This window comes from Acanthochromis polyacanthus, chromosome 22, assembly GCF_021347895.1.
Source record: "Acanthochromis polyacanthus isolate Apoly-LR-REF ecotype Palm Island chromosome 22, KAUST_Apoly_ChrSc, whole genome shotgun sequence".
Taxonomy (NCBI): Eukaryota; Metazoa; Chordata; class Actinopteri; family Pomacentridae; genus Acanthochromis; species Acanthochromis polyacanthus.
In genome coordinates, this window is record NC_067134.1 from 9,556,206 (window position 1) to 9,581,382 (window position 25,177).

Sequence of the window (25,177 nt, forward strand, 5' to 3'; positions counted from 1 at the left end):
GTCAGATATCTCTGCAAGTGCTGAAGTCAGGATAATCAAACTTGGCACTGAGGATCAGTCTAAGGTCTCCTGCTCAGCTGTGGAGTTACAGGTCAGCAGATCAAATAAGAAGGGAGATACGTAGGATGATCAACATTGATACAGAGTGTCATGCATGGGTGTGGTTCTGCCCTCCACTGAGGGCTCGTCTAGTTTTTGTCTTATTTTAGTGTCATTTTCATGTCTTTCTAATTTCTGTCATTCTCTGTCTTTTTATGTAACTTTTGTTAGTGAAGCATCCTTGTGTGCAACTTTTGTCTGTGTGTCATTTTTGTGTTAATTAGGCATCCTGTCTTTTTTATGTCTGTAATTTTTGTGTGGTGTGAGCATCCTTTTGTGTCTTTTTATGTAATTTTTTTCTATTATTTAGTGGCTTTAGTGCCATTTTATCATCCTGTTGTGTCATTTGTTGTCTTTTATGGCATTTTTGTTATTTTAGCATCCTTTTGTGCCACTTGTGTGTTATTTTCAGATCCTTTTGTGACATTTTGGCACCTTTTTGTTTCATTCCAACTTCCTTTCTTCTTTCTCTCTCCTTCATGTTCTTGTGTTTCAGCAGCGCTGCAGGACTTTAGATTGCAGAGAAAAATGAACCTACAGTGAGCAGAAATGTGACAGGAGCAAAAGTAGCACTAAGAGGTTTGATGTGAATAAACGGCTCCACTGTTTCCTTGTGCGAGCCGTCGGTCGCTGAGGTTTGGAATCACGAGGAGCTGCTGGGGATCTCTCTGCTAATGAAGTGGTGAAAGATCAAAGTGGACGAACCGTTCTGCCACCCACTGAGATGAACGGACTTTAAACAGTCATGTGTGACGTAGGGCTAAGCCTTTCAAACGTTTTTGAGTTATAAAGATGCAGCTTTCAGAGGGAAATCCTAAATATCACCAGTTCTAAATGCGTTCCAAGCGTCTGATTCGTCAGATTTTTGCATCTCAGATGAAGACGTCCTGAGGTAAAGCAGACACCAGGAACTGATGGACAGGTGGAGTCAGAGGTGATAAAATAAATTAAGCAAGACTGTGCTCATTCTCTGAAGCTTAGAAGTTAAAGTGAAATCTCATGGTGCTGTTAAGAAGAAAACGTTTAACTGGCTTTGGTGAAGCGTCTGTCGCTCCAAATAGATCTCACAACATCACTTCTGAGCTCCTTTTGCTCTCTGTGTGTTCATTTTTACTGCAAACAGCAAAACATTGACTAGGAGAGGACGTCTTCACTGTAAAAAATGCCCCTCTCAAAACAAGAAAAAAAAAACTTATTTCAAAGAAATTTTACCTTGAAATAAGTGAAAAAAAAATCCACTAATAGAGCAAGTTAAAAATGGCTTGGTAAGATTTCTTGTAATAAGATATCATATTCAGATTTTAAAATTAGCTGGGAACATTTATTTTAAGCTACATTTTCCTGGATTGCGAAGCTGAGGTTTCTTAACCCTCCTGTTGTCCATATTTACGGCACCGAAAAAGGTTGTTTCCTTGTCTGAACAAAAGAAAATCCAACAATTCAGCAAAAAAAATAAATAAAAAAAATCCCCAAATCTTCAGGAAGAAAATTCCTAAAGCTTCCCCTAAAAGTTTTATTTAAAAAAATCCCAAATTTGGCAAGAAATAAAAAAAAAAAAATCTAAAAATTATTAATATTTAAGAAATGAACAAAAATCTTCCAAAAAAAAATCCTAAAAATATCTAAAGTGATTACATATACGTCACTAAAAGCTCTAATATTTTCTTTAAGAACATTTAAGGGGGGAAAAAAAAAACAACCAAAATCCAGTGAAATCCACTGGATTTTTCCCCAAATGTTCTGGAAGAAACTTTTCTTTTAACATCCATTTTTTCCCCACCAAAAAATGTTCAAAAATCTCCCAAAAAAATTGAAAATGTTTAAGTCTTCACTGTGAAAACATCCATTTTTTCCCCACATTTTTAAACTTTAAAAGGGACCAGTTTGACCCGCAGGACGACACGAGGGTTAAAACAAGATCAAGATTGTTTGATTTAACAAGATATTTAAGATGCGTTGTCTTAAAACAAGTCTCTCCATCTCACCGAAATGCCTCTTGTTAAGTGAATTTATCTTAAATGAAGTGGGAGGAGACATTTCGACTGAAAATAAGACAAATAGACTTGATAAGATTTTTAGTTTTTCAGTGTTCTGGCCAGGGTGACAGCAACATAAATCATGACTGTCTTTGAATATTCGTCTTTAAAAAACAAACAAAAAAAAAAAAAAACAACAACCTAGAAACACGAAGTCAAAACTCTTTATTCAGCTCTGGTGGGAGAAATTTAGCTTAAGAGGGGTACTGCAGCACAAACAATAAAAACATTCAGGGTGTAAGACCACAAAAACAGCAAGACAAGCTCAGAATAAAAGCATACAGATAATAAAACAAACCAAGACAGACTAAAACACAGTCAACGCGCAAAGAGAAAGGCACCAGTCTGTCATGTTTGCTTGTTGACGATCCTGACAGACCAAGACAAATGACTGATTAGCTGTTATATTTACAGAGAGGGACCTGATTCTTCTGAGTCCAACAGCGTATACAGGAGGGCCTCAACGTTGGAATTCTGTTCTAATGGTGCAACGTAACGCGATTTTCACCGCAAGTCAGAACTCAGACTGTCCAAAAACAATACAAAAGTGCACAAAACAAAACACACATCCTGCACTGCAAGAACTCTAAATCTTACCAAGTCTATTTGTCTTACTTTTAGTCAAAATGTCTCATCCCACTTGAAGATAAATTCTCTTAAGTGACATTTCAGCAGATGGAGGGACGTGTTTTAAGACAACGCATCTTAAATATCTTGTTAAGGCAAACAATCTTGAAATTATCTTGTTTTGAGTTGAATTTTACAAGAAAACTCAGAATGAGTTTCACTTTTGTGTCGTCCTGCGGGTCAAATTAACTCGTTTTAAAAATTTGAAAATGTGGGAAAAAAAATATATATATATATTTTCACAGTGAAACTTCTGATGCTCACATTTTTGGGAAAATTTTTGAACTTTTTTTTTGGTGGAAAAAGAAATGTTGAAAATGTTTATTAAGAACATTCACAAAAAAACTCAACCACAATCCAGCGACTTTCACTGGATTTTGGTTGATTTTTTTTGGTGACTGTACTTAAAGAAAATATTAGAAGTTTTACTGGCATATGGAATCACTTCAGATGTTTTTACTCATTTTTTGGAAAATATTTACAATAATTTTCTTGCCAAATTCGGGGATTAAAAAAAAAAAAAAAAAAAAAAACACTTTCAAAGAGTTATTGAAATTTTCTTCCTGAAGGTTTGGCAACTTCTTAGAAATTTGGGGACTTTTTGGATTTGTTTTATTCAGACAAGGAAAATACTTTCTGGTGCTTGTAAATGAGAACAAGAAGAGGGTTAAAACATCTCAAATTAGAAGGTAACATTAAAATAAAAATCTATTTTTGAGAGAAAAAAAAACACTTTTTTTTTTAAGCATATCTGACTTATTTTTAAGACACCCAAGCTTGACAATCCTGGTAAAATAGAGCTTAAAATAAGTTTCCCAGCTAATTTTAAGATCTCAAGATTCTAAATATCACAGCTTATTTTCATTTTTTCTATTGGCAGATTTTTTCCCCACTTATTTCAAGGTAAAAGTTCCTTGAAATAAGTTTTTTTTTGTTTGTTTGTTTTTGTTTTGGGAGGGCCATTTTTTCCAGATCACGGCTAGCTTGTCAAAATCCCAAACAGCTTCTTTACCCAGTTGGCGAATTGGAGCCTCAGTCTCCACAGAGACTTAAGGCTCCACACCAAATCAACAGCTGCCAACAGAAGCAGGAATTTGTCCGTAGCGCAAATACTTACAGACCGAAGGACCACAAAGGACAACAATACAGCAGCACCAGGGTGGACTGGTCACCAATACCAGCCCCCCTGACTGAGAGTTTACCTGCAGTTTTTAAGCTCTTCACGTGTGGCTTGTAGGAGAAAGAATCATGGTGATGGAGGAGGTCTGGAGCTCCAGACTTAATCAGTCCTGATGAGTCCCAGGTGGGAACTGGAGCTCAATCATCGAGTCCAGAGGCTGTATGAAGTCCAGTGTGACCCAGAATCTTTACCTGCTGTTTTTTATTGATCAGATTGTGTCTCTGAGTTTTAGATTTGACCGACCAGCTGTTGATACCACACCGAATATTGTCTTTGTAAGAGATTAACATAATGCAGGGGTGTCAAACTCAGTTCCTGGAGGGCCACTATCCTGCATGTTCTAGATGTTTCCCTCTTCCAACACACCTGATTCAAATAATCAGCTCATCATCAAGCTCAGCAGAAGCCTGATAACGAGCTGATCATTTGAATCAGGTGTGTTGGAAGAAGGAAGCATCTAAAACATGCAGGACAGTGGCCCTCCAGGAACGGATCTTGACACCCCTGGCATAATGTTTAGGAAGTGAGTGAAACATCATGAACATTTTCATGTCATTTTAGCTTCTCTTTGTGTCATTTTTTTGTCATTCTGTGTTATTTAAGCACATATTAAATGTACATATATTGTCATTTTATTTGCTACTCATCAGATTCTCCTGATAGAGCCTCAAAGTTGGTTAAATATTGATCAAAGACTGTATTTTAGGAGAAATATGGATCCATCCATATATATGCACTTACAGGAACTTTCTGGAGACACAATACCAGCCTGGATTGAAAGATTTTATTCGTTTTCAAGAGCCAATGGTTAGTTAGGTAACATGTCTTTTTTGTTTGTTTGATTTTTTAAGTTAATAATGCTTTAAAAAAAAGCTTGGTCTAAATACAAATCAAATTCTGACAGTTAATATTTTACAGAGTGCAATTGAAAAGATAACGATGGACTTTATTGATCTCACATCCTGAAGAAGCTCAGAAGATGCAGTAAAGATAAAAATATAAACAATAAAGGTAATGAGGACATTACTCTCACACCTTTCACGTCTGCAGTTATTATGACATGCTGGATCGTGGTGGTTGTAGGAGTCATGTGGGCTAGAGAACGGAGTAGATAAATCTAACGTAACACACAGGACCTGGCATCAGAGAGACGGACAGATGAGATACTCTATTATATATTACAGAATCTTAATCAACAGCACGATGAGGAAAAAGACTGAAAATTTCAGGCTTTTATCTTAAACAGTTCCTGAGATGTTGCCATTAGAACATATATATATGTGTGTATTCCTGCTTGTTCTGTTATGTACTTTTGTTTTATCAGATTTCAACAGTGGGTTTTTTTAATTTACTTTTTAGTTTTTTATTTATTTATTTATTCTTAATTTACCTGTGTGTAGCCGAGCACGTGTGCGTATGTGTGGAACGTGTCTTAGTTTGTTAAACCAAGACGCTCATAAAACAATAAACACAGTTGGGGAAAAAAGAGAAAAAGCAGTGACTGGCCCTTTAAGAGAGCTGCGAATCCATGAATGAAACGCAGCCATTCATAAAAAACACAAGGGACGGACGTCAGGAGCAGCCTGCCCTCCGATTGGTCAGATGTTTGAGTGACGCCGCATCTCAGCCAATGGGATGGCGGCGCTGTGCTCCAGCTCCCAGAGGTCTTCATTGAGAAAAGTCGTCAGCCGAGTGTTTATCCGCGGAGCTGCAGGGGATGTAGGAGAGGATCTGCGTCCACTTCGATTCTACACAACTACCGAGAAACTTCACCTCGCCGGTGAGTGCTGCACCGTTGTTGTTTTTATTTGCTTTCAAAACATTTTTTAACGATGGTCTCGGTGCTTGTTTTGCTCGTGTTTGTTCTCCGGGCTGCGCGCCGAGCAGAACGGGGCGAAGAGGCGAACGCCATTTTCTAAAAAACCCTGAAGGCGACACCGCGTCCATTTCGCCGCATCCGCGGGGCTCTGCGGAGCGGCGTGTCCGTTTGCGTGGACGCCGTTTGAGAGCCTCTAAAAGCGTCGTGATTGTTTCTCTGTCCTGCGTGAAGGTTTTTCTCAATGGCGTCCCCCTTCCTCCCTCCTCCTCCCTCCTCCTCCCCCCTCCTGCCAGGATCAGGTTTCACTTCATTGAGAAAAACAAGGAGGTCACAGACTCCATTCACAAAAAAAAAAAAGACTTGATTTAACATCCGGCCTGCAGGCTGAGTTCAGAATTATCAACTAGAAACACAGTCAGAGTGATTTAGCATCGAAGCAGATTGTAAATCTCAGCTTCCGGTTTGTTAATTTTCTCATCAAACTAAATCCGATGTACAGGAAGTTACAAAAAACACCTTTACACCATTATAATTTTGCTATGTTATTCAATTCAGTTATGATTGTGAGTGAACTAAGAACATATATCTTGATTTGTGTAATTAAAAAAACAACCCTTTTAACTTTAATTTTTGGAACAATTAATTGCTATTTTTCAGAGTTGTGAAACTAGAGCTAACAACTAGTAAAATCACAAAATATTGCTTTACACAGAAGGCTCATTGCAGAACTGGAGGACATCTGGGCCTAAAAATATTTTCAAAATAAACCAAATTTTTGCTACATATTGATCAATAATAGGTAATGATCTATCAAAGACTTGATTGGCTCAGCTTACACATCAATGGTACCGTTTTTATCCCATGTTCTATTTGCTTTTTGCTAACCCTACTCTAATCGCAGTAACAGGGTTGCTAATCCATGCTAATGTTAGCTTTTTCTCAGTAGTAGAAGCTAGATATTTAGCTAGTTGTTACTGCTGACCAAGAGGACAAACTTACTGATGTAACGGCCATAGTACCACTAATTATGGCTGCAGAAGTAGATAGAGCAGTACAACCCCTCCAGAAAAGAAAAAATAGTCTCTGAAGAATGACAGAATCTCTCTGTGGAAATTTTGTATCCTTTGTGCTGAGGATGGAGACATTAAAACCAAAGATTTGAATGTCTGTAATGAAAGAACTGCAGGTGCACTAATTTCCTACTGTCGACACTATGTTGTTGAAGTAAATCTAAAGGCTAGTACTCAGCTGTATTATTATGAAAACACTTCATAGACTGTTGTCAAACTATGTACAAGTAAGCTGTTCCCTTAATTATTAATCGTCCAAGGAAGTTATGTGACGATCGGTGTTGGTTTGTTCGTCTGTCTGTCTGTTAGCAACATTACTCAAAAACAGATTAACGGATTTGGATGAAATTTTCAGGGACGGTCAGAAATGACACAAGGACCAAGTGATTAGATTTTGGCAGTGATGTGGCTTATAGTCTGGATCCATGAATTGGCTAAAGATTTCCATGTCATTGTAACCATGACAGTCCATGAACACTACATCTGCTGCCTGCTGACGATCACATGATTGTGATCCTACTACAAATCCACCACTGAGGACTTATCGGGACTTACCTGTCAGAAATGATTCAAGGAACAACTGATTAAATTGTGGGGGTGTTTCCGAGTCCCATCAATTCCTGCCGCCTGCTACATGTTTAGATCACGCAGTTCGATATCCATTGATAACGTACACATGTATAGCACATGCCTGTGCTCAGCGCAAGGTCTTTTTTTATTCAAGGTTTCTTCCTTCATCCACTCTTTTCTTGCTTATATTTATTTGTTACCTTTAGAAATGTCTGTCCTGTAAAGATTGACTCCAAACACATGGACGGTCGTCTTTGCGCCGTTAATGACGAAGTCGCTGAGGGAAAGGACGTCACGTTTTGTTGACCTGTACAGCTGCCTTTTATTGCCTCTTTATTACCTTAGAAAGTGCCGTCAGCTGCTCTTTGAAGAGCTGCTCTTATTCACGTCATGTTTAATGCACCGGCGGTTGCGTAACACTTTCATTGACAGCGGGGCTTTTACAACCACCTCCCATCATTGGGGTCATGGAGGTTAGAAAAACACAAAGTCACATGAAAGGGATGACGGTTACGTGTGCGGAGGGGTTAGCCCGCTAATTAGTCCATCGCTGTGGGCCGATACAGAAATCCTTCTGCCACCAACCTAGAGAACAGCTTTTTAAGATGTTTCCTTTTTAAATCCAGGGTGAAGACTGCTGCGACATGGACGGCTTTTATGACCAGCAGGTCCCCTTTGTGGTCCCTGAGAGCGTAAGTTGGATGCACACGTTTATTTACTCCTGCTCTAAAAGCTGCCGGCTGCACTCACGCTCGCTTTTCTTCTTCCGGCTGTAGAAATGTCCCACAGAGGGAGCAGAGAGATGCCTCAGCGACAGGAAGAGGAAGTTCATGGACACAGAGCTGGCTCAGGACACAGAAGGTGCATCACATGGCGTCTCTTCAGCTGTATATTTGGACTGTAGGAGTGTAAAGGAATAGTTGAAACGGCGAGGATTTAATTTGGACGTTTGTGGTGTTGCAAGAAAGCTTTTCAGACGTTTTCAAAATGTGAATGCAATTTAAAAGGACACATAGTAGTGATAATAAACTATAGGCTGTAAGAAGGTATAAACGTTTATTTCTTAATAATTAAATTATAGTTAACACGTCAGTTTTTAACAGTTTTTAACTGTCTTGCAGAACTTTTTCAAGATCTGAGTCAGCTCCAAGAAATTTGGATTGCAGAAGGTGAGTCCCGACTTCAACCAGTTGCTCCTGACACTTTTTTTTTTTTTACTCGCTGTGGGCTCATTTTTCACTGCCGTATAAAGTCCTGCACCTTTGTAGAAACAGCACAGCAACGGCCATAAATCACAACAAAAGAAACAAATTAGTTTCGTTCATTTTTTGTATTTAAAAGAAATTGTAAGTAACCTGGAAATGATGAGTAAGTTAGTAAAGTTTATTTATATAGCACTTTTCACAGATAGAAAAATCACAAAGTGCTTTACAGTAAAAGAAAATAAGACCTAAAAATACAACTCCAAGTGCCCAGAGGTCTTACTGATACTGCAAATAGAAATACTGGTGGTACATGTGAGCGATATTTTACCACTCGCATTCAGAATGTTTGATTAAAGGGTCCTTCCAGAACTGGAGGACATTTGGGCTTCAAAATGTTTGAAAAATAAACCAATATTCTGCTCCATATTGATCAATAATAGGAAATAAACTATCAAAGGCTTGATAGGCTCAGCTTATACATCAATGGTAGCATTTTTATTCCATGTTTTATTTGTTGTTTGCTAACCCTACTCTAATCACAGTAACAGGGACGCTAATCCATGCTAATGTTAGCTTCTTCTCAGCAGTAGAAGTTAGATATTTAGCTAGCTGTTACTGCTGACCAAGAGGACAAACTGACTGATGGAAAACAGTAAAAAGAATGAGTCTGATCCTGATAATGAGGTAGAGTGAGACGTTCAATCAAAGCTGACAATGGGATGGAAATATGAAAACTAGAAGAGAGGACATAGGTTTACACATTCTTCAGGAAAACTGTTTGATGATGTAAACAACAGAAACGAGACGGAAAATGTCAGAAACGAGACGGAAAATGTCAGAAACGAGACGGAAAATGTCAGAAACGAACGAGACGGAAAATGACAGAAACGAACGAGACGGAAAATGACAGAAACGAGACGGAAAATGACAGAAACGAGACGGAAAATGACAGAAACGTGACGGAAAATGACAAACGTGACAGAAAAAACAAAAATGAGACAGAAAACCACAAATGCGAGACACAAAACGACAAATGCGAGACAGAAAACAACAAAAACCAGACACAAAATGACAAAAATGAGACAAAACGAGAAAAACCAGACACAAAATAACAGAAATAAGACAGAAAATGTCAAAAATGAGAGAAACGACAAACTTTTTTTTTTCACAGTTTGCAGCTCTGACATATGATGACATTTTGGTGATTCTTTAAGAAACGACACGCTTTTGAAACTTAGGAACCATCGTTGTTTTCTACCTCGTTGAGCCAAATAAACTCATGCTCCATGTACAGCAGGTGAGAGAAGGCATTCTGGGTTAATGTAGGAGGTAGCTCTGTGAATTGTGTGACATTTGATGAGAAGAGTCCTTAAACTCGGTGTGCTTTCCTCTCTGACAGCTCAGGTTCCTGACGACGAGCAGTTTGTCCCAGATTTCCAGTCCAGTAACTGTGAGTAGCTCCTTCTCCTCTAATATTTATAGAGTCGTACAACAGGAACATTTTACAGAAGAACACACATTATTTATGTGAACCGTGGGCGTTGTTTTTGAACCGTGGAGCATTAAAGATATAAATCGCATGCAAAGACCAGCCCAACAATGAACTGATCCCACTGACAAGTCTGATTTAGTCTGATTCATCAGCTATTAAAAATACTTTAACAGTTTTCTACCAACATTCCTGCCTTACATCATTTCAAGTCGCAGCTTTTTGCCGTCATAAATGTTTATGCTCCTCATTGTTCTCCAATAAAACAACCTGTTCACACAAAAAGACACAAAAATGATGCTAAAATACCACAGCAGTGACACCAAAAGAGGCGTAAATAACTAGAAAGTTACACAAAGACACACAAGGACGTTTAAATATGACAAAAATGACAAGAAAAGACACAGGAATGACACAAAAGGAGGCCGAATTTAACTCAAAAACGACACACATATGGATGCTAAAAATAACTAAGAAGATGCCAAATATTACCAAAACAAGACAATAATGACAAAACGGTGCTTAAATAACAAAAATGACACAAAACACACTTAAACAACTAAAAAAATTACACAAAAGGATTTGAAAATAACACAAGTGACACAAAACGACACAAATGACACAAAGGATGCCAAATTTAACACAAAAATGAAAGACGAAGACATGAAAAGGAAGCCTAAATAAACAAAAATGACACAAAAATGACAAAAGGTGCTTAAATAAACAGTGACACAAAAGGATGTCAGATTTAACACAAAATCGACAGACACAAAAGGATGTTAAAATAACTTAAAGATTCATAAAGATGCCAAATTTAGCACACAAATATTACCGAATTAAGACAACAATGACAAAACGATGCTTCAGTAACACAAAAATGACACAAAAGATGCTGAAATAACTAAAGTGACACAAAAGGATGCCAAATTTCACACAAAAATGAAAGACAAAGACACGAAGGGGTGCGTACATAAACAAAATATGACACAAAAGAATACTAAAATAACACAAAAAGCACAAAAGGATGCTAAAATGACTAAAAAATGACACAACAATGCCAAATTTAACACAAAAATATTCCTAAAATGGCACAGAAAGGACAAAAATGATGGTTAAATAAGACAAAAGGATGCTAAAATAACACAAAAATGACAAGAGGTCACAAACGACACAAAAGGATGCTACAATAACTAAAAATGACACACAACGATGCCAAGTTTACCACAAAAATTATACCAAAATAAGACAAAAAGATGATTAAATAACACAAAAATGACTCAGGAGATTCTTGAATAACTAAACAATAACACAACGACACAAAAGGAAGCCAAGTTTAGCACAAAGACGACACATAAAGATGCCAAATTTAACACAAAAATATTATTAAAATGGCACAAAAAGGACAAAAATGATGGTTAAATAACACAGAAAGACAGGAAAGGGTGCTGAAATAACACATTTGGGACAAAAACATGCCAAATATAATGCAAAAAGACTCAAAGGATGCTAAAATAGCACAAAAATGACAAAACGATACTAAATGACACTCGGCTCGGTGCACATTTTCCTCGTTTGTTTGAAACTCGTTGCACTCTGCGCGGTCACAGCAGTGAATACAGTCCATCAGCAGTACAGTCTATTCCCTCACTCAACGCTGGAACGCCTCCAATAAACGAGAGGAGGCACGTGGCGTAGGAAATGGTGGGCGATAAAATGACTTCACCTGTACCTGAAGAGCGCCACAGATAAGGCAGCAGGTGAGCGAGTGCGTTCAGTGCTGCTGCCAGACACGTACTGCTTGCTTTTATTGCCGCTGTAATGACGGCTGCCTCCCAGGAGCGACTCCCGCTTCAGATAACGAAGCTGACGACTGCTGTGCACGGAAACGTTATCGCTGAGGTGTCGTCACGGCAACAACATGGGGACGATGTCACTGCAGGTTCCAGGAAGGAAGAGACCACTCTGGAAAAAACAAGAAGGAAAAACTTATTTCAAGCAAATTTTACCGTAAAAAAATCTGCCAATAGAACAAATGAAAATGTCTTGGTGAGATTTCTAGAAATAAGATGTGATATTTACAGTATTGAGATCTTAAAATGAGCTGGGAAAATTTATTTTAAGCTTTATTTTAACAGCATTGTCAAGCTTAGGTGTCTTACAATAAGCCAGATATGCAGATTTTTGCTTTCATGTCACCTCCTAATCTGAGATGTTTTAACCCTCCTGTTGTCCTCATTTACGGGCACCAAAGAATATAGTTTCCTTGTCTGAAAAAATCCAAAAAATCAGTAAAAAAAATCCCCCAAATTTCGGAAAATTTGTAAAATCTACAGGAAGAAAATACCAATAATTCCTTAAAAGTTTTATTTTAAAAAAATCCCCGAATTTGGCAAGAAAGTTCTTGTAAATATTTTTTTTTAAAAAAGAGTAAAAATCTTCCCAAAAAAATCCTAAAAAACATCTAAAGTGATTACATGTACACCTCATGTCAAAAGTTTGAGGACGCTTTCTCATTCATTTGAATGGGAAAGCGTCCTAAAACTTGTGACAGGGGGTGTATATCAGTGAAGCTTCTAATATTTTCTTTAAGAACATTCACATAAAAATCAACCAAAATCCAGCGAAATTCGCTGGATTTTGGTTGATTTTTATGTGAATGTTCTTAAACATTTTTGAACATTTTTTTTCCCCCAAAAAAATGCTCAAAAATTTCCAAAAAATGTTGAAAATGTGAACATCAGAAGTTTCACTGTGAAAATATAATTTTTTTCTTACATTTTCAAACTTTAAAACGGGTTAATTTGACCCGCAGGACGACACGAGGGCTAAAACAAGCCCCTCTGTCTGCTGAAATGTCTCTAAAGTGAATTTCTTAAATCAAGTGAGACATTTAGACTAAAAATCAGACAAACAGACTTAGAGTCTGGTGATCAAACCGCGGTCGTATCTTCTGTAGCGTTCACTCTAACGGTAATTCATTCTTCTGGCTTAAATGATAATTGGTGTGTGTTGCAGTGATGTTTCATGGACCGCCTGCCAGTAAAGTGAAGCGAGAATCCAGTCTGCCCAAAGACCTTTCTCCCTGCAGGACGCCTCAGGCCGACATGTGCCTTTACAGCTACAGGTACCAAAGCAGCGTGTGAAACCGGCGTGTGATTTGAGGACCACCGGTCCGACGTCTCACGGCCTTCCTTATGTCTCCTCAGTGCCTGTGACAGCAAGCCAGCTCTGCCTGCAGCCCAGTGTGGCCCCATCCACCCCGCTGCACCTCCACCCCTACAGAGGCAGCTCCAGCCGGCGGCCCCCCAGCTCCCCAGCAGCTGCTCCCCGAGCCACGTTCCCGCCCTCAGCCCCTCCCACCATCGCAGCCTCCCTCAGGCCCACCAGAACCGGCAGTTCGCTCTGCCGCATCCTCCCATCGGCTGCTCCACGGCGTCGTTCAGCACAGAGCAGAGGTGAGTCCTCATCATCACTTCTATGTGTTTTAACCCGCTGAACTGTCAGACGTGACGGCTGCTACTGTTAGAGGTGTGCTATTTAAAAATAATAATGAAACGGGCAAAGCAGCCACATTCATCAGAATGAGAAACTGTAGAAACAGAATTGTCAGATATTCAGTTTTCCGACGGTCCTGAAATCATCTTGTGCGACTTTTAGGTTTTTTTGGGGGAAAATTCACGATATCATGATATTTCATCAAAAAAAAGAAACAAAATACAGATTGAAAATGACAAAAACAAGGAAAAAAAGCTACAAAAAGATTGAAAATGACAGAGAAACAAGACAAAGAAAGATCAGAAATCACGAAAGATTTGACAAAAAAGTACAGAAAGTGATTGATGACGAAAAAGCAAATATGATTGAAATGATAAAAATTTGACAAAAACCAAACAAAAAAGATTGAAATTACAAAAAATTGACAAAAAAAACTACAAAAAGAGATTGATAATGTCAAAAAGGGCAAAAAACCAAGACATTGAAAATGATAAAAACTAGAAAAAAACAGCAAAAAAATTTCTAATGTCAAAAATTAGACAAACAAGAGATTGAAAATGACAAAAAATAGAAACAAAAACCAAGACATTAAAATTGAAAAAAAAAACTACAAAAAATTGAAAATGATAGTCCAAAAAAACAACAAAAGATTAAAGACGACAAAAACTAGAAAAGACAACTACAAAAGATTAAAAATGATTTAAAAAATGACCGAAATAAACTACAACAAATATTGAAAATGACCAAAAGTACAAAAAAAGACTGAAAATGACAAAATAATTGACAAAAAGGTTGAGAATGACCAAAAAATTAACAAAAAACAACAAAGATTGAAAGTGACAAAAAAATCAGACAACGAAATTATTGATAATGACTAAAATAGAAAAAAAAAAAAAAAGATTGAAAATGACAAAACAGCTCTCGATTTAGACGGTTGCCAGGTTGCCGTGAGCGCCGGGAATGATAGGAAGTTGATGACATCATACAAAGCACTCGATTTGGAGGGTCGCCATTTAAGACTAAAAATGTCACAAATGGCGACCCGGCGACCGTCCAAATCAAGCGCCCGATTGAGCTGAACCGTGTATCATGTTTTCTTCATGGAGGCAGCCACTTTGTATGATGTCATCAACCTCCTATCATTCCCGGCGACCGTCTAAATCGAGCGCTGACAAAACAATCTGACAAGCAACAAGAGATTGATCATGACAATAAAAACAACAAGAGGTTGAAAATTACTAAAAACAAAAGAGATTGAAAATGACCACACAAATCAGACGTGGTCAACATAAATCATGGATCCATCCTGCCTTCGGTTCAGGCTGCTGCTGGTCTGATGGTGTGGAGGATAGTTTCTTAGGACCTGATCCTGGTTTAAACTCCACAGACTACCTGAGTATTTATGACCACAGTGGACCATCTTCTGAAGCTCCATGTATCATCTCTACCTGGTTTCTAGAACATGACAGTGAGTTCTCTGTACTCCAGCTGTCACCAGATCTCCATCCAGTAGAACCTTTAGGACGTGGTGGAACGGGAGGTTGGCATCATGAATGTTCAGCCCATAAATCAGCAGCAACTGTGTGATGCTGTCATGTCAATGTGGAGCAAAACCTCTGAGGAATGCTTCCTTGTTGAAGGTTTGCCACCAAGAACTACAGAGGTCCAACCTTCTCCTAGCCAGGTGTACCTAATGAAGAGGCAGTGAGTGTGTGTAGTGTCACTGTGTTGGTAACACCTGTGGGGATTTGGAAAATGGTTTTTACAAAACCAACAGTCATAGAAAGTGAACTTGGTGTTTCTCTTTCATGGTTTGTTGCATAAAGGCGTTGACTGTCGTACTACGTTCTTCCTCAGGTTCCAACGGCAGCTGTCGGATCCCTGCCTGTCCTTCCTCCCCCCAGAGAAAACCACAAACACGGCGTATCACCCTTCATGCAGAGACGGCCGGCCTCTGTACCAGCGCCACCTCTCAGAGCCCCTCGTTCCTCCGGGCCCCAGAGGGTTCAAACAAGAACTGGTGGACCCTCGGTATCCAGACCCGGGGCCTCCTGGACCTGGTCTGACCCGGCCCCAGACCTCCTTCGGCCACGTCACGATTAAACAAGAGCCAAGAGACTTTGGCTTCGACTCAGGTGTGTGTGTTTAGATGCTGACTGACTTGTTGTTCTACCTGTAAGACGTTGGGTTTTACACGAGCATACAGCCTTATTACTCCACCATCTGTCTGTCTGTTGGCAACGTTACTCAAAAACCTTTCAGAGAAGTTCAGAAATGACACTGTCTGTCTGCCAGTCAGTCCATCTCTTTGTCCGTCCGTTTGTCTGTTACCAACATTTCTGAAAAACGAATTTGGACGGAATTTTCAGAAATGACTCAAGGACCATCTCATTAGATTTGAGCAGTGATGCAGCTTTTAGTCTGGATCCATGGATTTGTTAAAGGTTTCTGTATCATTGCGAGATAGTGGCATCACTGTAACTATGGCAACAAGTGAACACTACATCAGCTGCCTGCTGACGATCACATGATTGCGTTCCTACTACACATTCACCGAATGATATGACGACTGAGCAGCCTTGGAGGAGTACTGAGCTCTCTGACTGCTTTTCTTGTTGTTTAATTTTCAATATCCATACTAAAAAAACCTTCACATGGATTTGATATCAGTGATTTTACATTCAGAAGCTCCAGAGATAGAAACTGTCTGACTTTTGTGACCTTTGTGTCTTTCAGAGGTTCAGACCTGCCAGTCGTCTTCAGTTTTTTACCACAACAACAGTGCAGGTAAGTTTTTTTTGTCTTCAGTCTAAGCTAAAGTTTGCTGTTCTCTGACCCGCCACAGCTCTTCTAATATTTCATATTTCGCCCCACAGGGTTTGGTCACGACAGAGAGCCACGTTTGTACTATGACGATACTTGTGTGGTTCCAGACAGACTGGAAGGTAAGACCTGAGCAAACCCTGAGTACTGCTTTTACTGCTGCTGATAGTCCAAGAGGAAAACACCTGATTATGAACATTTTAGTGCCCACAAACAGGAGGGTTGTACTCAGTGTGTTTTGTGTGGTTCTGTAAGCAGCTAAAGTCAAGCAGGAGGGTTTGCCGTACCAACGCCGCGGCTCCCTGCAGCTCTGGCAGTTCCTGCTCACGCTGCTGGACAACCCAGCTAACGGACACCTGATCGTGTGGACGGGACGCAACATGGAGTTTAAACTCATCGACCCCGAAGAGGTCAGTCGCTGCCTAAAAGCCTCACGTGTCTCCAATAGGCTGAGAAGGACTTCATCTCTCGAGGAGGGAGGGGGGGAGGAGGGGGGGGGGGGGGAGTCTTTTCCTGAACAAAAGCTCAAGAGCAGGATGGCTAAAGTTGTTTTTCTCCGGTGTTGTGTGCAGGTGGCTCGACTGTGGGGCATCCAGAAGAATCGGCCGGCCATGAACTACGACAAGCTGAGCCGCTCCCTGCGCTACTACTACGAAAAGGGCATCATGCAGAAGGTAAAGGCAGGTCGACTTTCACTTCTCATTGGAAAGGATTACAATACAATATAATACAGGGGGTCCTCTGTTTACGGTGTTTTGTTGTTACATGGAACTAGTTTGCGAACGGAGCGGATGAATACGTCGTCACGCAGCGCTGTTAAACAGCTTTGTTTACATTCACCGGTTGTACTCCACCTTGGACTGTGCTACATTCACTGACTTTTTCCGTTCATTATGGCCCTCAAGCGTTAGTCAGACTCTTCTGATGCTTTGAATAAAAGGAAAACCATCTACATGGAAGCAAAATTAGACACAATAAAACGCTTGGAACAAAACGAAACACAGACAAACTTTGGTCAAGTAGTAAAACCAGGGCAGCATATTCTGTTATCTTCCTGTCAAATGACTCATACATGCATGAAAGTTGTTGGTATTCATGACTTTTTTTGTCTCGTTTTGTCCACTTTTTTGTTGCTTTGCAACTTTTTTGTCTAATTTTTTTTCTCTTTTTTTGTTTATTTGTGTAGTTTATCTCGCTTTTGTCATTTTGTGCCTCATTTTTGTATTATTTTGTCTTGTTTTTGTTGTTTTTTTGTCTGACTTTTGTTTTGTCTCATATTTTTGTCATTTTGTTTCTCTTTTGTCATTTTTTGTATTGTTTTGTCCGTTTTTTGTTGCTTTGTAACTTTTTATCATGTTTTATTCATGTAGTTTGTCTCACTTTTGTCATTTTATGCCTCATTTTTGTAAAATTTTGTCTTTTTGTCTATTTTTGTCTGACTTTTGTTGCTTGTCTCGTGTTTTTGTCGTTTTGTGTCTTCATGTTTCACTTGTGTTTATTTTTTTTTCTTAATTTTGTCATTTTTTTGCCTCATTTGTGTCATTCCTGTTGTGTTTTAGACACGGTTGTCAGTTGCATTTTTGTGCGTCTTTATATGTTACACATGTTTTTCAAATTTCATAGCTGTCAGTGACGCGTCCTGGTCATAGAGCGTGTTTAAAATTTTCCAGGTGGCGCTATTGAGCCATTTTTACCATCTGAGACCTTTTTAAGTTGATCAGAAAATTGTGATTCTTCTGGCATTTTCCTATCAGAACACTGTTCTATAGATTGTAACACCATTCATCATTATCTTGGATCATCCGGTGAATGTTCTGATCGGCTCCCCCTGCAGGTGGCCGGAGAGAGGTACGTCTACAAGTTCGTGTGCAACCCCGAGGCGCTCTTCTCCATGGCCTTCCCTGACAACCAGAGGCCGAGTCTGAAGGCCGACCCGGACACCGTGGTTCCTCCCAGCGAGGAGGACGGCGTCCCGCTGCCCAGCTACGAGGAGGAGGGTCCCTACCTGGTGGAAGGAGGGGAGCAGTGCGTCCAGGGGCTGGCTTTCCCCGACAGCTTCACGTATTAGACTCCACGGCCTGGCAGCTGCAGGAAGCGTCTTTAACAGGCTAAAATTACTGAGCAGTGTTTGAGATCGTCGGCATCTTTACCCACATTAACTGTCACTAAAAAGAAAACTTTAAACGTCTCTTTTGCCAAATGTTTGGTTTGAAAAATTAAGATCTAATCAGACGCTGGGAACCAGTGGATCTCTGAGACTGTTAAACTAAATGCAACCCTCTGTCCGACACTTTTCTGATTTGGATCCATGCGGTGTGGATTTAGGGTCACAGCTGCAAAAAAAAAAAAAGACAAATGAGTTTTAATATTTTGAGGAGAAAAAAGCATTATGAAATGTCATAAGTGTGTCAGGATAAACATGAAAACAAATTAAAATGTCAAAATCTTCCTGGAAAAAGGCCATAAAACGTTGATAAAATTAAATTTTCCAAAAATGTTATGAAAAAGTCACCAAGTCAGAATTTTATCTAATTATTTTTGTGAAAACAGCATGAAGATTAAAGCTGTCATTTGACCCGTAATCACCCACAACAATCCCTTCTTTTCCTCTGAAAGTTTGACATTATTCTTGAGATATTTCTGCTTTTATTTTGGTAAAATTGTCAACAAGAACTTTTTTTTTCCTCCTCAAAATCGTTCAACTTGAAGTGTGGCCTCGCGGATGTCGTGGTGGTGGTGATTCTGTAGCATGGCCGTCGCTGTCGTCCTCGCGTATGTCAACTCTGGGATCTGTATTTCAACCAAAAAGTATCTCAAAGCCATGGCACACTTGGACTAATTTACTTCTAATTGTGTTTCACGTGGAACTTCGACTGCTTGAAAGGGACGTGTATATTTTCCAGACCTTACAACCCTCTAAACATGTACATTGAAATGTCTTTTTGTGTACTTTTTCTTGTTTTCAAAGCTAATATTTTTGGCATTCTATGGACTTGTAAGTTTTTCCTATTACCGTTTTATGACAAAGGTACTGCTTCTATTTTTGATTCCGTAATACTGCCACTCTAATCCTCAGCATGGACTTTCTTACACCAGTTAATGTACCCAGATAGTTTTCTGCATTTTGTATAGTTGAGTTGCTTGGATGTGTAGAAAAAGTGTCTAATTATATATGGATATATTTTTGCAAAAGGCTGCGTTTGCTTGCTAACGTATTCCCTCAGCTGTGCGGATAGAAGATGGACGTGGTGGTATATTTTGCTAAACGAACACGTGGTTGTGTGAGATGCTGACACTGGCGTGACCTCGACCCTCAGATGCTGTATGTGTGCCTTCTGTTGATCTCTACTGACACAATAAACTATTTTACTCTTTTCTTTGGCCTCACCGTGTCATCATGGCACGAAGTATTTACATTATTGAGCTGAACTTGTTCTTTTGTGTCTCATTTTTGTCGTATTTTGTCGTCTTTTTGTTGTTTCTTGTCTTTTTTTTGTCTGATTTTTGTTGTTTCTCATTTTTGCCATTGTGTGTTTTGCTTTGTTTCTTTGTCATTTTTGTTGTTTTGTGTCTTTTGTCATACTTGTGGTGTTTGTCTATTTTTTTTGTCATTTTATTTCTCGCTTTTGTCATTTTTTTGTCTTGCTTGTGTCATTTTTGTCGTTTGTCCATTTTTTGGTTTCTTTGTAACTTTTGTCTCATTTTTTGTTTCATTTTTGTAATTTGTTGTCTTACTTTTATTGCATTTTTTGTCTGACTTTTGTCACTTGTCTCATTTTTTTGTTTTGTGTCTTATTTTTGTAATATTTTGTCTTTCCGTTGTCTTTTTTGTCAGATTTGTTTCTTATTTTTATTTTGTGTTTTGCTTTATTTGTTGCTTTGTTTGTCGTTTTGGTTGCTTTGTGTTTTCTTTGTCTGACTTGTCATGTCTCATGTTTTTGTCGTGTTTCTCACTTTTGTCATTTTTTTGTCTCATTTTGTTCATGTTTTTGCTGCTTTGTAACTTTTTAGTCTAATTTTTTTGTCTTTTTGTTTTTGTCATGTAATTTGTCTTGCTTTTGTCATTTTGCGCCTCATTTTTGTAATACTTTGTCTTGTTTGTCTGTTTTTTGTCTGACTTTTGTTGTTTGTCTCATGTTTTTTGTCATTTTGTTTCTTGCTTTTGGCCTTTTTTCCTCATTTGTGTATTTTTTTTGTTGCGTTTTAACTTTTTGGTCAACTTTTCTGTCTGTTTTTTGTGTCTCATATTTTTGTCATTTTGTTTCTTAATTTTGTCATCTTTTGTCTTTTTGTGTCCATTTTTCCACTTTAACTTTTTTCTCTAATTTTGTGTCAATTTTTTGTGTAATTTGTCTCATTTTTCTCATTTTGTAATATTTTACCTTGTTTTTTTTGTTTTGGGTTTTTTTGTCTGACTTGTCATTTCTTTCATGTTTTTGTCATTTTGTTTCTCTTTTTTTTTTGTCTATTCTTTAGTCGTTTTGTTTCTCACTTCGTTGCTTTGTAACTTAATTTTTTGTCTCGGTTTTCATGTCGTTGGTCTCACTTGTGGTCGTTTTATTTCTTGCTTTTGTTCATTTTGTCTTTCTTTTTTGTCTCGCTTGTGTTTTTTTTCTCCATGTTTTTGTTGCTTTGTGTCTAATTTCTGTCATTTTGTCTTGTTTTGTTGTTTTCTGTCTGACTTTTGTCATTTTGTCAGTTCCAGATATCTGTGGCTAAATTTTTTGTTCCTTTGTCAACACTGAGATGTGGAAATTGTAATGTGGAAATGATAAACTGAGGCTGAATGTTGTTGAAACTGAACTTAGTTTTATCTACTAATACTATCATGCATCGTTTATTCATGGTTCTCTCTGATCCTATAACTGAATTGTTGACCACAGGATGTAAAATTAGTGTTGACGGTCTGCACATGTGGGTGTGTGGCAGCGAAAGAAAAAGAGACAAAGTGGAGCAGCAGCGTCCTCTGCAGGTCGTACAGATAAAAAACTATCAACAGTCTGTAAAACTATCAGAAGTTTGTGAAATTCTTCAAAATTTCATTGGATTAATCTAATCTAAAGGACACTTTCTGTTACCTGAAATCTATCAAATATATTTCAGCTATTTGAGTTTTGCACAAAGGAAGCCTGAATATGTCAAACTGGTTCCATAGTACAGCCCTCATTGTAATCCGGGTTCCTCATTCCTCATCACAGAACAAACAAACCAGTTAGAGTCACTGATGTACCCATGAACACATCATTCCTGAAAGGTTAAAGCAGTAAACTGCACGTTTTCTCAGAAGCAGGAGGAAAATATGATGTTTTCCCAAAGGTCTCCACAACAAACAGCTGAACAGGGACATCAGGTGAAAGATGTTTTTCTTTTTTTACGGTTGAGAACAAAGTTTCACAGTTAGTCCTAGTACTGACATGCACCTTTTATCTACCTCTGCCAAGTCTGTGGGATCGTCTTCGGGGGTCTAAGTCCAAACCTGTTGCATTCAGTTTTCACTTCCTGGAATAATTAAACAAGACATTCCCAAAAAACACAAAGACAGAAACAGATTTGAAACATCAAACATCCAACATCAAATGCAATTTGTAAACATGATGCATTGACCTCATCTCCATGGACATTTTGTCCTTTAGCTCCCTTGTTTCTTTGGGCTGTGGCGTCATATATCTCAATAGCACTGATGCAACTGTGTGTAATTATGAGCGAAAAATATATGAACGAAGCAATGAAATGGGAAAGAATTTGTGAAATTCTTCGAAATGTCATTGGATTCATATAATCTAAAGGACATTTTCATGAATGTGGAAAAACGACAGGAAGTGGTTTAAAGCAAAGACAGAAAAAATCAGAAAGTGTGATCAAATCCAAGAAGAGACTAAAGGAGAGCAGAACACTAAACTATTGAGCTTCCACATTGAAATGAGGAGTGGATTAAAGTCCACAGCAGCAGACAAAGAAGAAGATGAAGCCAGAGAAGGTTTGGATTCCTCAGGTGACATGTAGAGTGTAGATTCCCTCTCTGACTGTAGTTCCTGTAAAACAGCTTCTCAGGACATTTAGTGTTGAAATGGACTCATCACTTCTGGGATTGATTCTTCTTTATTCTTACTTCTGGACTTTGTACTAAAAGCTTCATATTTATGGAATTTGACCGAAAAGGAAAATGTTCCCAAACACATATTTTCACAAAGTTCCGTTTTGACTCAGCACAAACTGATCCATCAGGTAGAAACCAGATTCCTGCTTCGTTGCCCTGACAACAGTGACGTCACTCCCCCACTTGTTCCTGAGGTTAGTTGAGTTTTACCTGGTGAGTCTTGGTGTCGCAGCTTCTTTTCTCCGTGTGAAGGTGAGTAAAACACACTTTAAAATCTTTTCCAGCTGCTGTTAGTTTAGTTCCAGCAGCAGAAATGTGGCTCCACAGCTCCGTGTTCGCTCCTTCATGGGACTAAAAAGTTGTCCTTTAGCAGCTAAAATCTGTGAATGTGTGTGAAGATAGAGGACAAACGTCCTTAAACTGATGTAGTTCAGATGTCTTCAGCTGTACAGCTCAGTTATGGTTAACCTGCCAAAGTGTGAGAAACAAACAATGTTTTAACTGGTCGTTAACCCTTTAAAGGACATTCATTGAAATATTTTGAAATTCAAAACTTCAACCCTCGAGTTTATTGGAGGATATAAGACTCTTCTTTTGAACTTTTGTGACATTTTTCAACATTTTTAATTTTCATGTTGAAATTCAACATCAGTGAAGTTACCATATGTGGTTCCTTGCCCTTTAGTGGTGAAAAAAACATTCCAAGAAATGTATATGTCATCCCTTAGCACAACTACTCAACTGTTAAATGTGAGTTTGGTCAGCTAACCATGGTTAGTTTTGATGTTTCAACCGCAAATATGAAAGAGGACCGAGCCACAAGTCCGTCTTTTTCCAACTTTGGAGACAAGAAAAAGTTTGATCCGTTCCAGGCCTCTACTGATTGGTCAAATGACATGATGTCATGTTCTGTAATGTGGAGTGATATTCTCTGATTGGCTGGGTGAAAGTCACATGCTTCTGGAGCTCACTGAGAGGCAGGAGCAACGCCATATTTAATGTGTGAGGAAGTTACCAGATTGTTAGCTTGTTAGCTCATTTCTGTAAGGAAGCCATAGCGTGAGACGACTCTGTGTTGGTGGTAATTAACTATAGCGAGAACAAGAATAAAACTGAAGAGGATGATAGAAGTATGTTGACATGACCGAAGTGTGTGTGTGATGTGTTTTGTGTGGTTTACAGATGGACCAGTTGTTAGAAAACTGGTTGATCTGCTTCAGCTGGCAGGGTGTCTGCTTTTGGATCCTTCAGCCAATCAGGTGTGTGCATGATGTTGATTGTGTTTGTGAGAGGTGTGTTTAGTCCCTGGTTTGTCTTGCCAGTACTTAAGGTATTTGGCTTGTTGTGGGCGTTGTTTGTGGTTTTGTGACGTCTCTGTGGATTGGAGTCGCTGTCTCCTGTTAAGCTTGGCTGCTAGTTCCCTCTGTGAAGTGGTGTTGTTCTGAGTTGAGGTAAAAATGGGCAGAACTTTTATGGTGGGAGATCCTCCGTGGCCGTTACAGGGTCACCAGCTTCCTGGTTGCTCTGTTCACCCCTCTGGTTCTGAGTGCATATGTACCCCCTCAACTAACTGCATGAAGCCTCGGAGTGAAAGAGCTAGTTAGCGTTAGCAGAAGTTAGCATAGGTGTAGGGGTGGGTCTCCTGTTTATAATTAGCCCAGAGTTCTGCACTATGAAGCCAGGTTAGTGTCTCAGCAGCTATGTTGAGTCAAAAGAGTTTTCAGTATCACAAAGGTGTCTCTCTTTTTGCCTGACTAGATCTCCATGGCCTCTCTGGATCAGTGCACCAAGGAGCAGCTTCTACAAATACAGAGCATTATGGGATAGAAACTGCTGATAGGAAGCCTGAAGTGAGTGTAAAGGTTAGTTGAAGCTGGACCTGATTGAGGCTGGTGAGCTTTGGAAGCAGCCTGTTAGTCGTCCAGGAGTCAGTGAGAGACTTAGACGGTAATTTAACTTGTGGACAGCAGAGGGAGTTATTGCAGTTCTAGTTAAAGCAGCAGTTGGTTGGAGTCTGGTGAGTCTGCAGAGTTGGAGGCTGCACTTTCAGGACCACACAGAGTATTCCACACAAAGTATTACTTCATATCCTAACTAAGATTTTAATTCATCCAAATAATGCTTATTACAGTATCTTAACTTGGTTGCTAAAGCTTGAACTTGGACAAACTGTGTAATTATCAGGTAAATGATAAAGAATCATGTAAGGGCCTTTGTGCTTGATATAAAATGTTATAAACAAATGTTTATTTGTTATTAATGTCAAAGTAATAAAATGATTAATCTGCGCTTACGTCATGGCTGTCTTCCATCATGGTGATAGAGGTTTCTACTTGGTTTGGCATCAACTCAGCAGGAAACACAAACACCAGAGTCCTAGAAGAAGCATGCGGTCCTAGAACTGGTTCTATCGGTGGGGTCCTGAGAGTGCAGCCTCCTGTTCTCCAGACAAACTGACTGGGGCCAACATGAAAGTGGAATACTCCTCAAATAAACCTTTTAAATTCTAAGTATAAAAACCAGAACCCATAGAACAGAGATCTAAAGAGCTAAGCTAAGTTAGATTTTTAAATCAACGTCAGTTCTGATGATCACAACCAAATATTCATTCACTTTTAGGATTTTCACCTCTTGAAATGCCCGTCTGTTGACATGATGTTATTACTG

General features: G+C 38.9%; 1 protein-coding gene across 2 annotated transcripts; it reads left to right on the forward strand.

Annotated features, from left to right (window-relative positions):
• The first annotated feature begins 5,567 nt into the window (after nucleotides 1-5,567).
• Nucleotides 5,568-19,789, forward strand: LOC110968781 (ETS translocation variant 5-like). Of its 2 annotated transcripts, none has more exons than XM_051943150.1 (13): nucleotides 5,568-5,722; nucleotides 8,028-8,093; nucleotides 8,178-8,262; nucleotides 8,523-8,570; nucleotides 10,006-10,056; nucleotides 13,111-13,219; nucleotides 13,302-13,550; nucleotides 15,448-15,725; nucleotides 16,327-16,377; nucleotides 16,467-16,535; nucleotides 16,669-16,823; nucleotides 16,986-17,087; nucleotides 18,248-19,789. In XM_051943150.1, exons 2-13 carry the CDS (start codon nucleotides 8,046-8,048, stop codon nucleotides 18,479-18,481), a joined length of 1,479 nt encoding a protein of 492 aa, XP_051799110.1. In that variant the 5' UTR covers nucleotides 5,568-5,722; nucleotides 8,028-8,045; the 3' UTR covers nucleotides 18,482-19,789. The 2 variants fall into 2 exon arrangements, with proteins under 2 accessions (XP_051799110.1, XP_051799111.1); XM_051943151.1 differs by having other exon boundaries at nucleotides 16,672-16,823.
• Nucleotides 19,790-25,177: the final 5,388 nt, after the last annotated feature.

What these genes read in the sequence shown, in the direction of transcription:
- LOC110968781 (XM_051943150.1), top strand. Translation starts at nt 8,046, where the DNA reads ATGGACGGCTTTTATGACCAGCAGGTCCCCTTTGTGGTCCCTGAGAGC. An exon ending in TTACCACAACAACAGTGCAG is followed by an intron (nt 16,378 to 16,466) that starts GTAAGTTTTTTT and finishes TTCGCCCCACAG; the next exon opens with GGTTTGGTCACGACAGAGAG. An exon ending in GGTTCCAGACAGACTGGAAG is followed by an intron (nt 16,536 to 16,668) that starts GTAAGACCTGAG and finishes TGGTTCTGTAAG; the next exon opens with CAGCTAAAGTCAAGCAGGAG.